We start from the raw sequence: 12,454 nt of genomic DNA on the forward strand, positions 1-12,454 counted from the left end.
GAAAAAAAAGTCTGAAAAAGAACGTTCTATGCTAATGAAATTCTGAATATTTTAGAGTTTCTTTAAGTGAATAAAATTTTGCTCTGGATGAAACACCTGGTGTGATGACATGTTTTACAAAAATAATGCTGACTATTGATGTGGCTTTGGGATGTAAGTAAATATAACTTGGGTTAAGATAACTATAGTTGGGAATTGGGGATTCTGTAGAAAACATCAGATGTTTTCATCAATTCCTGAAAAAGGAGCTGCTATCTTTTTCTTATCTCATGCAAAAATACTAAATTTTTAGAGCTTTGACCGGGGGGAATCCAGGGAGGCATAGAGGGCAAATGACACGTGTTTTGTGATATCACAGGTGAAATAACACAACGTCTGTCTTCACAGCCAACCTTATGTTGCAAATGATACAATCCCATGGAAGTTATCTTGATACACATATCATTGTTAGACACCATTGTATGGATATTTCTGGATAGGCGCCGTAGCGGCGCAGTGGTTAGAATGCAGTATTGCAGGCTGATTCTGCCGATTGCCAGGAGTTCGATCCTCACTGGTTCAAGGTTGACTCAGCCTTCCATCCTTCCGAGGTTGGTAAAATGAGGACCCAGATTGTTGCAGACTCTGTAAACCACTTAGAGAATGCTGTAAAACACTATGAAGCAGTCGTATGTCTACATGCTATTGCTATTACTATATCTACAAACCTAAATACAGAAATGGCCCAGGAGAGACATTGGTATACTTAGACTTCCAAACCCTTAAAAATAATCCTTTGGCAAACATTTCTGAATGAACTGAACAGTTGTAGCATGAAACAGGACAACTAAAGTGTATCTTATACCAGTAGTAGAATTCAAAAAGTTTTACTACTCGTTCTGTGGGTGTGACTTGGTGGGTGTGGCGTGGCTTGGTGGGCGTGGCAGGGGAAGGTTACTGCAAAATCCCCATTCCCTCCTCAACCCACTAACCTGATTTCCAGCTCCATTCTCCTGTGCAGGGCAACAAAAGAAGACCCAGCCAATCAGCTGAGACTTGGGAGGCGGAGAATAGATGCGGGCGGAGCCAGTCAGAGGTGGTATTTGCCGTTTCTCCGAACTACTCAAACTTTCCACTACCGGTTCTCCAGAACTGATCAGAACCTGCTGAATACCACCTCTGCCTTATACTAAAGCGATCTTTGTAGTTCCTGGGGAGGCCTTTCAAAGTGGACAAGGACAAAATTGTTAGTCCTTTTTTACATGCTTATAGGTCTTACACATAAGATATGATCCATTTGTCTCCTTAAAACTTCATAGACTCCCCAAAGGATCTGGCATCTATCTGGTATATGGACACAGAACTGATAGGGGTTAATGCATTCCTAAGCTATGAAGACAGAGCCTTCCAGGAATAGGGAACTAATGGAGGAGGAAGAGAAAATAAAATAAAAAAAATCGACAAGTTTTACATAGCTAAGGTTGAGAAACATAGGCCCAGAGACTTGTGACAAATATAAGGCAAAGGGTACCCAAGTCCTGAAGGCCAGCATGGCTAGTTTGCAAAGTCATCACCATACCAGCCTGCCTCCAACCTGAAATTGTATGCTCAGGTAGTTCTCGATGTACAAGCACAACTGGGACCAGAATTTCCATCGCTAATCAAGGCAATTGCCTATGGTAAATCTCAATCATCCAAAAGGCAACTGGACTTTCTTGGCTGTTTCCTTGAAGACATTTTGCTTCTCATCCAAGAAGCTTCTTCCGTTCTGAAGAACACTTGGGACAATCAAGGCAATTGTTTAAGTGAGTCAGGCCCAATTCTGTCAGGCTTATTAAGCAAACCCCTGCAGCTGTTAAGTGAAACAGGCAATCATTAAAGGTGTGGGAAGCTACCCCCTGACAGAGGAATGAAATGTTTTGAGAAATATTTAAAAAGGCATGATAAAATATTTCCCCTTGAAGAGAAATAAAAATCTTATGGGAGACAGAAACTCAGACCGTCAGCTCCCTGCCACCCCCGAGCAGATACTGAGCTGGGGCAGCTTTAGAAATGCAGATTTGGTCATCCATTACTGCCTGCAGCAAGGTCTGAACAAAGGTAGAATTAGCCCTCAGCCACAATAGGAATTGCCCAACAAGCCCCTTCATGGCATCAGCAGACCAAGCTTCAACCAAGCTTGGCTCAGACAACCTACAGAGCCAGCTATGACCCCTACAGTAGCCAATAGAATACATGTCCTTGCACAGGAACAGGAAGCTCAAGTTCAAAGCCCAAGAGAAGGTATAAATACCCCCACACTCTCAACTCTATGTGGCACCACCCATATGCTTCTGCTTCATTAAACCATCTTTCCAATCAGCCTCCATGTTTCCAGTGTCTTTCTCCCGGCTTGGAACTGGACCAGATGAATATTTCTTCAAACCAGGGAATCTGGCTTCCCCCGTTGACTCTGTTGGTTGGAAGCTGTCTGGGAAAGTCATAAACGGCAATCGCATGATTTGCAACTGTCGCAAATACATGCCGGTTGCCAAGCACCCAAATTTTGATCATGTTACTGTGGGAATGCTGCAATAGTCGTTAAGTGTCAAGGTCAGTCAGTCATATATCACTTTTTTCAGTGCTTCGTAACTTTGAACAGTTGCTAAACTGTTGTAAGATGAGGACTACCTTTAACGTGTCCTGGTGCCCCTTCTTCCCCTGTGTTTGAAGTCTGGGCTTCCTTTCTGGGTACATTCTGGTCCCAATGCTTGTAAGAACATTGATGTGCCTAGCTTTGCTGATAGGTAGGCCATAGCTATGTAGCCCCTAGCCCAGAGGTGGCATTCAGCAGGTTCTGACCTGTTCTGGAGAACCGGTAGCAGACATTTTGAATAGTTCAGAGAACCTGGCCCCGCCCCCCATCTACTCTCTGCCTCCCGAGTCACAGCTGATCGGCTGGGTCTTCTTTGGTTGCCCTGCACAGGAGAACGGAGCTGGAAAGCAGGTTAGTGGAGTGGAGAGGGAATGGGATTTTGCAGTAACCTTCCCCCAGGAGTGGGGTGGGAATGGAGATTTTACAGTATCTTTCCCCTGCCACCGCCACCACGCTCACAGAACCGGTAGTAAAAACAATTTGAATCCCACCACTGCCCCAGCCGACAATAGCCATTTTAAAAAGGTGGTTTCCCTATTGCTATTCTGGGGATACAGCTAGTTGAAAAAAAGAAAGAAATACCACTGCTATGCTTTCAAAACTGAAGTGGTGTAGGGTTCCCCCCACCAAAAGGGGGGACCAAAAAACGGCCCCCCCCCCCCCCCCCCACCCCCCCCCCCCCCCGGCGGGCCCCCCCCCCCCCCGGGGGGGGGGGGGGCCCAGGGGAAAAGGGGGGCCCGGGGGCGGGGCGCCGGGGGCGGCCCCCCCCAAGCCCCCCCCCCCCCCAAAACCAAACCCCAAAGGCGGGCCCCGCCCCCCCCCCCCCCCCCCCCCCCCGCCCCCCCCCCCCCCCAAAAAAAAGGGGGAAACCCCCCCCCCCACCCCCCCCACCCCTGTGTGCTGGGTTTCCTGCCTAAGCAGGGGGTTGGACTAGAACACCTCCAAGGTCCCTTCCAACTCTGTTATTCTATTCTATTCTACTATTGTTAAGAATTTAGCCCAAATCTGTTCTGAACAATATGGTAGGCTTGGCACACAGTGCCATTTTATTCCAGCAAAAAGAAAAAGACCTTTTCCCCCCCAGTTTACACTAATTTTAAACTATTAAGCTGCTGCATCCAAAACTGTAGAGACGGGGAAATCATTTGGAAGAATAAACTTTTAACTTTGGGTCACATGCCATTTCATTTGATTACCCAGTAATGTCCGATTTTGGCCAAAGGTTAACTTTAATTTCCTTTACTGGAAGGGGTGGCTCTGTCTTGTGTAATTTGTTGAAAGAATTTGCCAAAATCTCTGTAGCTAACGTGCTTAGTGGAATATTTCTCTCTTTTTTCCCCTCAATATTTTTTTATTTCTATAAATACATCATTGTTTTAACAGGGTGGTTCCAGGGTGTTTTACATTTTAAAACAAACATGACAATAATTCCATCTTGCTATTATTAACTTTTTTACATCATTTGATATTAATACATATTATTAGAATTAGAATTCTTTTATTGGCCAAGTGTGATTGGACACACAAGGAATTTGTCTTGGTGCAAATATTCTCAGTATACATAAAGAAAAGGTGCATTCATTAAGAATCAAGAATCATCAGGTACAACACTTAATGATAGTCATAGGGTACAATCAACCATCAAATCATACTAGGAAACAGTCAATATAAACCATAAGGATACAAGTGACAAAGTTACAGTCATACAGTCACAAGTGGGAGGGGAGGGGTGATAAGGAGTGATGAGAAGATTAATAGTAATAGTAGTGCAGACTTTGTAAATAGTTATCAATCTTAATTATTCCATATTTTAATGGAATATTTCTCATTGGCTTTCTAATGCAAAATAAAAAATAAAAATAAGCCTGTCCCAGAGGTTATGGAGGCTTCATACCAATCTTCCCAGGCTAAGGATTATGGAGATTGTAGTCTGCCTCTTTTGATCATACTGGAAGGTTCTGGCTTGCGAAATCCTCTTTCCCCTCCACCCCAAATAGGCCGAATTTGGAAAGCAATTAGTTGCACGCTCGTCCCTGTGGTGTAAAGCCCCGCAATATTTCAGATGTGGTCTCATGACCCCGATCATGGGTATTAATTACCCTATTGGCATGCTGCAATTATTCCTTAAGTTGACCCATAGCCTCCCTCCAACCCACCTCCGCGACTAGCGCTTGGGAAACACCAGAGAGCGGGTGGAAAATCGAGGGGTCGTGGGAATGGAGGCAAGCAGATCGCGTGACCAGTAGCATCCCTCAGTCACATTCAAGCTACTTTCGGCCACTTCGGGCTTTTAGGAAGCAGCACTGACCCGCACTTTATCTCCCCCCCCCCCCCCCACCCCCGATCTCCAGGCAGGCTCCGCCCCGCTTCGCTCCATTCGAGCGCGGCGCCACTTCTGCGAGGGCCTCGTTTCCTTGCGGTAGGAAGAGAAAGTCCGATCGTCCAACTTGGCAAACTTGCCGGAATTCACTTTCCTTTCTCGGATTCCGCGGCCAGCTGCCGAAAATGGCCTTGCAGTCGCCTTATTTCAAACCGGTAAGTTGGGTTGATTTAAGAAGGGACGGAAAGAGATTCTCACCCGCCCACCCGCCTCACTTTACGACGCCAGGCATCCTATAATTTAGTATCTTGTGGCGGGTGCGCTTCCAAGATAGATTGAGCCAAGGTCAGGTTACGGGGCTTTTTAGGATAAGGTTTACCCCGTTATTTAACAGAATACCAGAGTTGGAAGGGACCCTGGGGGTCGTCTGATCCAACCCGTTGCACAAGCAACAGTTTATTTTTTATGTAATATATAATTTTATTTTCTTTAAATCGACTTTATTAAGTTTCAAAGAGAGACGAAATACAAAATAACAAAAAAGGAAAAATTGAAGGAAAGGGGATCAAAAACGGGGAAAAGTTAAAAAGTGACAAAATAGAGAGATTTACTTGGAACTTTCTTCAGTACAGATATACATATGAAGTTAAAATAATATCTTACTACTAATCAAAATAAAAACACAAAAAGTCAGATTAAAAAACATTAGACATCAAAACAGAGTTAGAACTGTATAAGAAAACAATTCTTACTCCAAGTTTACACCTATATGTGTATGTGAGTGTATGTATATATGTATGTATGTATGTCTGTGTCCAATGGTAAAAGTGAAAATACACAGTATTTCTAAAATCATAACAAATCTGATCATCAAATCCAAAAAAATCAAAGCTTCATTTTTATCTTTTCCAAGCAAGAAATTCAAAGTAATACTTTAAAACTTAAGAAATATAGTAAAATCGATCACCCAAATTATACTGAACTACCAATATAGTAACAAAAATTAAATTATGCAGCGAAACACATTTTCTGGGTTCAGGAAAATGTTGGTTCTAAAATTGTTCTTTTGAACGAATGGAGTGCTTTATCTTTGTTGGAGCTATCCAGCACATTATGAAAAGCCTGTTTCTATTGCAGGAAATACGACTTCAGCAATAGAGTGGTCAATGTCTGAAATACTCTACCCGACTCTGTAGTTTCTTCCCCAAACCCCAAAAACTTTAACCTTAGACTGTCTACTATTGACCTCACCCCCTTCCTAAGAGGTCTGTAGGGGGCGTGCATAAGCGCACCAACGTGCCTACCGTCCCTGTCCTATTGTTTCTCTTATTCTTCTTTTATTTTTCTTATATGTACCCATTTCATGTATTCACAACTATGTATACACTTATACTTATTATCTTGTAAACAATTGGCAAATCAAATAAATAAATAAATAAAATAAAAATAAAGGGTGGCAAAGGGTGAATTTTAATGACTGCATAAACAAAAGTCATAATAATTTATTAAATGTGTATCTATATATATGTTGGAAGAATTATCCTTCTGGGTTCAGTTCCAAGTGGGGAAAAAGACACTGGAAACATGGAGGCTGTTTGGAAAGATGGTTTAATGGTGAACAGGACCATATGGCTTGGAGCTCCAAAGTGAAAAGGATCATCACATGCTTCAAGGTGAAGGAAGAGATGGAGGAGGGCTGAAAGTGCCTGGTTTTATACCCTCTGTTGAGATTTGAATTTGAGCTTGTATTCTGATTGGTTGTCAGACTCCCATGGGGCCATGGCAGGGGCAACTCTGTAGGCTGTCCTGAGTTCCAGGCTTGGTTGAGCCTTACTGGTGATGATGGAATGAAAAGGGCTTTGGGCAATTGCTATAGCTTTACCTGGAGATCTTTGTTATGTAAAATATTCTGGCCCAGGCCTTAATGGCCCACCCATTAACAGAGGTGTGTGTGAATTTCTACTTCTGAGGTGAGTTTCTGCTTCTGAGTTTCTACTCTTTTTAGGGGAAATATTATGACTTTTTAATATTTCCTAGGATATTTCCATTTTCTAGAAGAGGGGTGGGTGCTAACTTCCTAAATATATATAAAAGCGAAATACCACTCACGCATCATCACAAAACCTCCAGAACCGTAAAGCCTACAAACTTTAAATTTGGCACATATGTTCCTCTTGGCTTCTAGGTGCTCAATAAGAAAGGATTTTTCGAAATGGCCATCGGAGCATTAGTATTTCATACGTTATTATTAACACACTCTGATGCTAAGGAGTTCTACTCCACCTCCCCACCTGAAAAGAAATCTGTTCCAAATGCAAAACACAAGCAGAGGAGAGGAGTTTTACTTTCACAGCAGCAACCAGCTTTAGTACAGAACAGTTGAGCTAAGCCATGCCCAGGCTCCTTGCTGTCTCCTTGCTTACACAGCAAATACTGTTTCAGTTTCCAAACAGCCCTCAACTGTTTCACAAACTGATAGGACGCTACCCAGATGAATACTGATGAATGCTGGTAGGCAGAGGCACAATTTCGCCCCCCCCCCCTTATTTTCCTCCCCAGAATCTAAGTCCAATCACATAGTTTCGTAGCGAAGCATGGGTATAGAGCTACTACTAAATAAGCCAAACCAAATAAAATTCTGGCATCAACTGTAAATGTGGGCTGATTGCCAAGCTCCCAAAATGCAAACTTGTGTGTGTGTGTTTCTCAGCTTCTTCTGAACTCCCAAGAAGGTGCCATTTTTCTCCCCTCAAGATGGCATCTTGGTTAAGGCCTCTCACTCACTGTTTCTCAAGCTCAGCAACACTGAGATGTATGGACTTCAACTCCCAGAATTCCTCAGTCAGGGAATGGCTGGCTGGGGAATTCTGGGAACTGGAGTCTACAGTTCTCCCCCTGGCAGCTTCTGCCATCTTTTTCCTCCCCGTGTTTTTATACGAAACCCCTGCACAGAGCTGTGTACACGCAACACATATCCATGATGTTCCAAAACTTGCTTTATTGAAGCATTTGAAGTACAACCATAAGGTTGAGTTCTAAAGCATAACTTCATGGTTGAATATTTTTATGATTGTTCTAGTTCTGGGTTTTATTTTTGTTATGAGCCACCCAGAATTGTGTTTTAAGATGGGTAGCTGTAGAAATCAAACCAGTCAATAGCAATTGTAGATAGCATCAAACTGCCACAACATCATTTTTTTGCACAAAGCCACTTCCCTCTGACGCCAGTGAGCCTCTTGACATCTCTGGTTTCTGTTTCAGTTCTTTTGTAGCTCATGGTCTGATTCACTTCCTTTCCCAGTAAAGAGGAATGTTTTTTTAAGGGAAAGGATCATGTTTGATTTGTAGTAAACTCAAAAACTATGGTAAAAAGCCCTTTTTTTTTGGCAAAACTACCCTGCTCTTCCAAATCTGTTAAGGTGGTATTTTGTCAACCTAGGCGACTTTAATCAATCAATCAATCAATTAGAATAGAGTTGGAAGGGACCTTGGAGGTCTTCTAGTCCAGCCCGTTGCTCAAGCAGGAGACCCTATCTCATTTCAGACAAGTGTCTGTCCAGTTTCTTCTTTTAAAAACCCCAGTGATGAAGCACCCACAACTTCTGGTGGCAAGCTGTGGTTAATTGTCCTCACCATTAGGAGGTTTCTCCTCAATTCCAGGTTGTTTTCTCCTTAATTAGTTTCCATCCATTGTTTCTTGTCCTGCCCTCCGGTCCTTTGGAAAATAAATTGACCCCCTCCTCTTGGTCTCTCAAATACTAGAATACTGCTTCCATGTCACCCCCTCGTCCTTCTTTTCTCTAAACTGACCGAACCCAAATCCTGCAACTGTTCTTCGTATGTTTTAGTCTTGCCTTTAATCATCTCAGTTGCTCTTCTCTGCACTTTTTCCAAAGTCTCAACATCTTTTTTGTAATGCGGTGACCAAAACTGGATGTCAGTATTCCAGGTGTGGCCTTACTAAGGTAGGGGTGGGTTTCAAAAATTTCAGCAACTGGTTCTCTTCCCGGTTGTTGGATGGGCGTGGTCATGGTGGGCGTAGCTCAGTTGGCCTCCTAGGGCGTGGCAGGTGGGCTGTTTTCACCCTCCCTGGGCTCCGGAGTCTTTTGTTGAACCTCTGGGAGGGTGAAAATGGCCTCCCCAGGCTCCAGAGGCCCCCTGGAGCCGCCCCAGAGCCTCTGTGCTGGCCCTGCACTTATCTGGCATCCGAAACAGGCTGCGTGGAGATTCCTGGGAGGAGCAGGGCAGGGTGGGCCAGGGGGAGGATTTACCGGTTCACCGAACCAGTAATTAAAAATGATAAAATTAGATACTGGTTCACTTGAACTGGGCCGAACCGATAGCAGCTCACCTCTGTACTAAGGTTTTAATAAACTGTACTTATACTTCCCATGATTTTGATTCTATGCTGTTGTTTATACAGCTAAGGATTGTATTAGCTTTTTTGACTGCTGCTGCACACCGCTGGTTCATGTTTAAGTAAGTCATCATCCACTGGGACTCCAGTTAAAGTTGTCCACTAGGACAACTTGAAGATGTATGGACTTCAACTCCTAGAATTTCCCAGACAACCCTGCTTGAAGATGTGTGGATTAATTGTATGCTGCCCAGAGTCGCCTTTAGGGAAGAAGGGTGGTATAAAAATTTAGCAAATAAATAAATAAATGTTGACTCCCAGAATTCCCCAACAAAACATGCTTTAATTGTATGGGCTTCAGGTCCCCAAATTCCTTAGCCAGCATGATTCTTGAAGTTGAAATCCACCTATCTTTTTCTGAGAGCAATTTTGTCTAGCGGTTAAGGCATCCGGTTAGAAACTAGGAGACTGTGAGTTCTAGTCTAGCTTTAGTTTGTGTGATGATGCGGGGCGTGGCACAAAAGCAACAAAGTCACAACAGTAGGTAAAGTCCCTTTAATACCTCCAACTTGGCTCCCAATGTCCAATACACTTTTAACAGCATGTTTCTCCATTTTTCATTTGGGGAAATATAATATTCTACCTCTTTTAATAGTCCACAAAATATTTTATTCTCTAGAATGGGGCGGGGGAAGCTTCCCATAGTAGCTAGTGAAGGTTTACAATGTAGAACCTTTTTTTCAAACAAAATCAGAGGAAGAAGGACTATTAGATCACATTGGCCACCTTGAGTTATTTACAAACATCATAAAAATGGATAAAAAACTTCTGAAAAAATACCATGAGGAATGGGTCCCATGTATGAAAATGCTAATGCTAACAGATAACAGATAATCAGAGTTGGAAGGGACCTTGTAGGTCATCTAGTCCAACCCCCTGCCCAAGCGGGAAACCCTACACCATTTCTGACAAATGGCAGTCCAATCTCTTCTTGAAAGTCTCAAGTGATGGCGCTCCCACAACTTCCAAGGGCAAGCTGTTCCATTGATTGATTGTTCTCACTGTCAGAAAGTTTCTTCTTATTTCCAGGTTAAATCTCTCCTTGTTCAGTTACCATCCATTATTCCTTGTCTGGCCTACAGGAGCTTTAGAAAATAGCTTGACCCCTTCTTCCTTGTGGCAGCCCCTCAAATATTGGAAGACTGCTATCATGTGTCCCCTGGTTCTTCTCTTCACTAGACTAGCCAAGCCCAGTTCCTGCAACCATTCATTGTATGTTTTAGTCTCCAGTCCCCTAATCATCCTGGTTGCTCTTCTCTGTACTTTTTCTAGAGTCTCAACATCTTTTTTATAATGTGGTGAACAAACCTGGATGCAGTACTCTAGGTGTGGTCTTACTAAGGCTTTATAGAGTGGTATTAGTACTTCCCTTGATCTTGATTGTATCCCTCTGTTAATGCAATTTAAGATTGCATTGGCTTTTTTGGCTGCTGCTACACACTGTTGGCTCATATTTAGCTGGTTGTCCACTAAGACTCCAAGATCCCTCTCACAGTTACTGCTATTGAGCCTGGTTTCACCCAGTCTATATGTGTACTTTTGGTCTTTCTTGCCTAAGTGTAGGACTTTTCTCTACATTGAATATAATTTTGTTAGATACGGCCCAGTATTCTAGTCTATCAAGATCCATCTGGATCTTGAGCCTATCTTCTTGGGTGTTAGCTATTCCTGCCAGCTTAGTCTCATCTGCAAATTTGGTAAGTTCCCCTTCTATTCCCTCATTTAAGTCGTTAATGAAGATATTGAAGATTACTGGGCCTAAAACAGAACCTTGTGGCACCCCACTGCTTACTTCCCTCCATGTAGACTTAGACCCATTAAGGACTACTCCTTGAGTATGGTTTGCCAGCCAGTTGCAAGTCCATCTAGTGGTGGTGCTATCTATTCCACTTTTTACTAGCTTTTTCTAGCTTGGCCCAAGAAGTAGGTTGTGGTCTACTTTGTCGAATGCCTTGCTGAAATCTAAATATATTATGTCCACAGTATTTTGCTGGTCTACTAATTTAGTCACTGTGTTGAAGAATGAAATAAGATTGGTTTGGCATGATCTGTTCTTAACTAACCTGTGTTGAACTGCTAGTTATTACTTTACTTGTTTCTAGATGTTGGCAGATCTGTTTTTTTTTATTATTATCTTTTCCAGTATCTTCCCAGGTATTGATGTTAGGCTGATTGGCTTACAATGCATCCAGTCACACTGACAGAAGGAAAATGAGCACGCTGGCTTGGTGATAGGTCTAATTCTCCTTCTCCCTTCTGTGCTGCCGGATCATTTCTGCAAAGATTTGTTGGTGGGCATTACTGAAAAGAGAGGGTGGATTCTCAGCTTTTTTTTTTTTTTTTGCAAAGCATCTGCTGCAGGCCTGGAGGAGTGAAGCTGAGGAAAGGAGGGAGGGGGGAAAGGGTGGAGCTGCTCCATTATCAAGTGCTGGAGCGGAAATCAGCTGTGTCCCAAGCACAGGGAAGCACAGGGAAGTAGAGAAGCAGGAAAGGAGCTCCCTACCCAGCCCCTCCAGCGTAAAAATAAGAAAGCGAAAATAAGTCAGATTTTATCCTCCCCGGGGGGGCTTTGTAGAAACGGCATGTGGTTCACGGTAGGTAAGGAGGCGGGAGGACTTTCTTGCTTCCCTGTTCTACTGACCCCTGTCACTACCCCTCCTCCCCATCCTGGCGAGTGTTGTTTCCAGCTGGTCCTTGCTTCGCTTCATTAGAGTGTAGTGAGAGGGGTGGAGATTGCAAATTGATTTTTTTCCTTCTTTTTATTTAGTCATACTTGACGTCTCGTTGAAGTATCACCAGATGACTTGGCCCATAAGCAGAATACAGAATAAGAGAATTGGGAAGGGGCTTTGGAGGTCTTCTAGCCCAACCTGCCCCCCACAAGCAAGAGACTTTATACCAGGGGTGTCTAACCTTGGCAACTTTAAGACTTGTGGACTTCAACTCCCAGAATTCCTCAGCCAGCAAAGCTGGCTGAGGAATTCTGGGAGTTGAAGTCCACAAGTCTTAAAGTTGCCAAGGTTGGACACCCCTGCTTTATACTATTCCAGACAAATGACTGTTCGATCTCTTCTTTAAAAATTCCCATTGTTGGAGCATCCGC

The 12,454-nt window shown here is 43.3% G+C and overlaps 1 protein-coding gene across 2 annotated transcripts in view; it reads left to right on the forward strand.

Annotated features, from left to right (window-relative positions):
- Window positions 1-4,989: 4,989 nt before the first annotated feature.
- LOC113422019 (galectin-9B) overlaps window positions 4,990-12,454 on the forward strand; it is a 33,071-nt gene continuing 25,606 nt past the window's right edge. For both annotated transcript variants that reach the window (XM_087957156.1, XM_087957165.1), the window contains exon 1: window positions 4,990-5,149. In XM_087957156.1, coding sequence (XP_087813282.1) covers window positions 5,120-5,149 — 30 coding nt within the window. In that variant the 5' untranslated portion in view covers window positions 4,990-5,119. The remainder of the gene's footprint in view (window positions 5,150-12,454) is intronic.

The sequence above is a fragment of the Notechis scutatus genome, chromosome 1, assembly GCF_049901735.1.
Source record: "Notechis scutatus isolate UNSWTSFEM ecotype Mainland chromosome 1, rNotScu1.2, whole genome shotgun sequence".
Taxonomy (NCBI): domain Eukaryota; kingdom Metazoa; phylum Chordata; class Lepidosauria; order Squamata; family Elapidae; genus Notechis; species Notechis scutatus.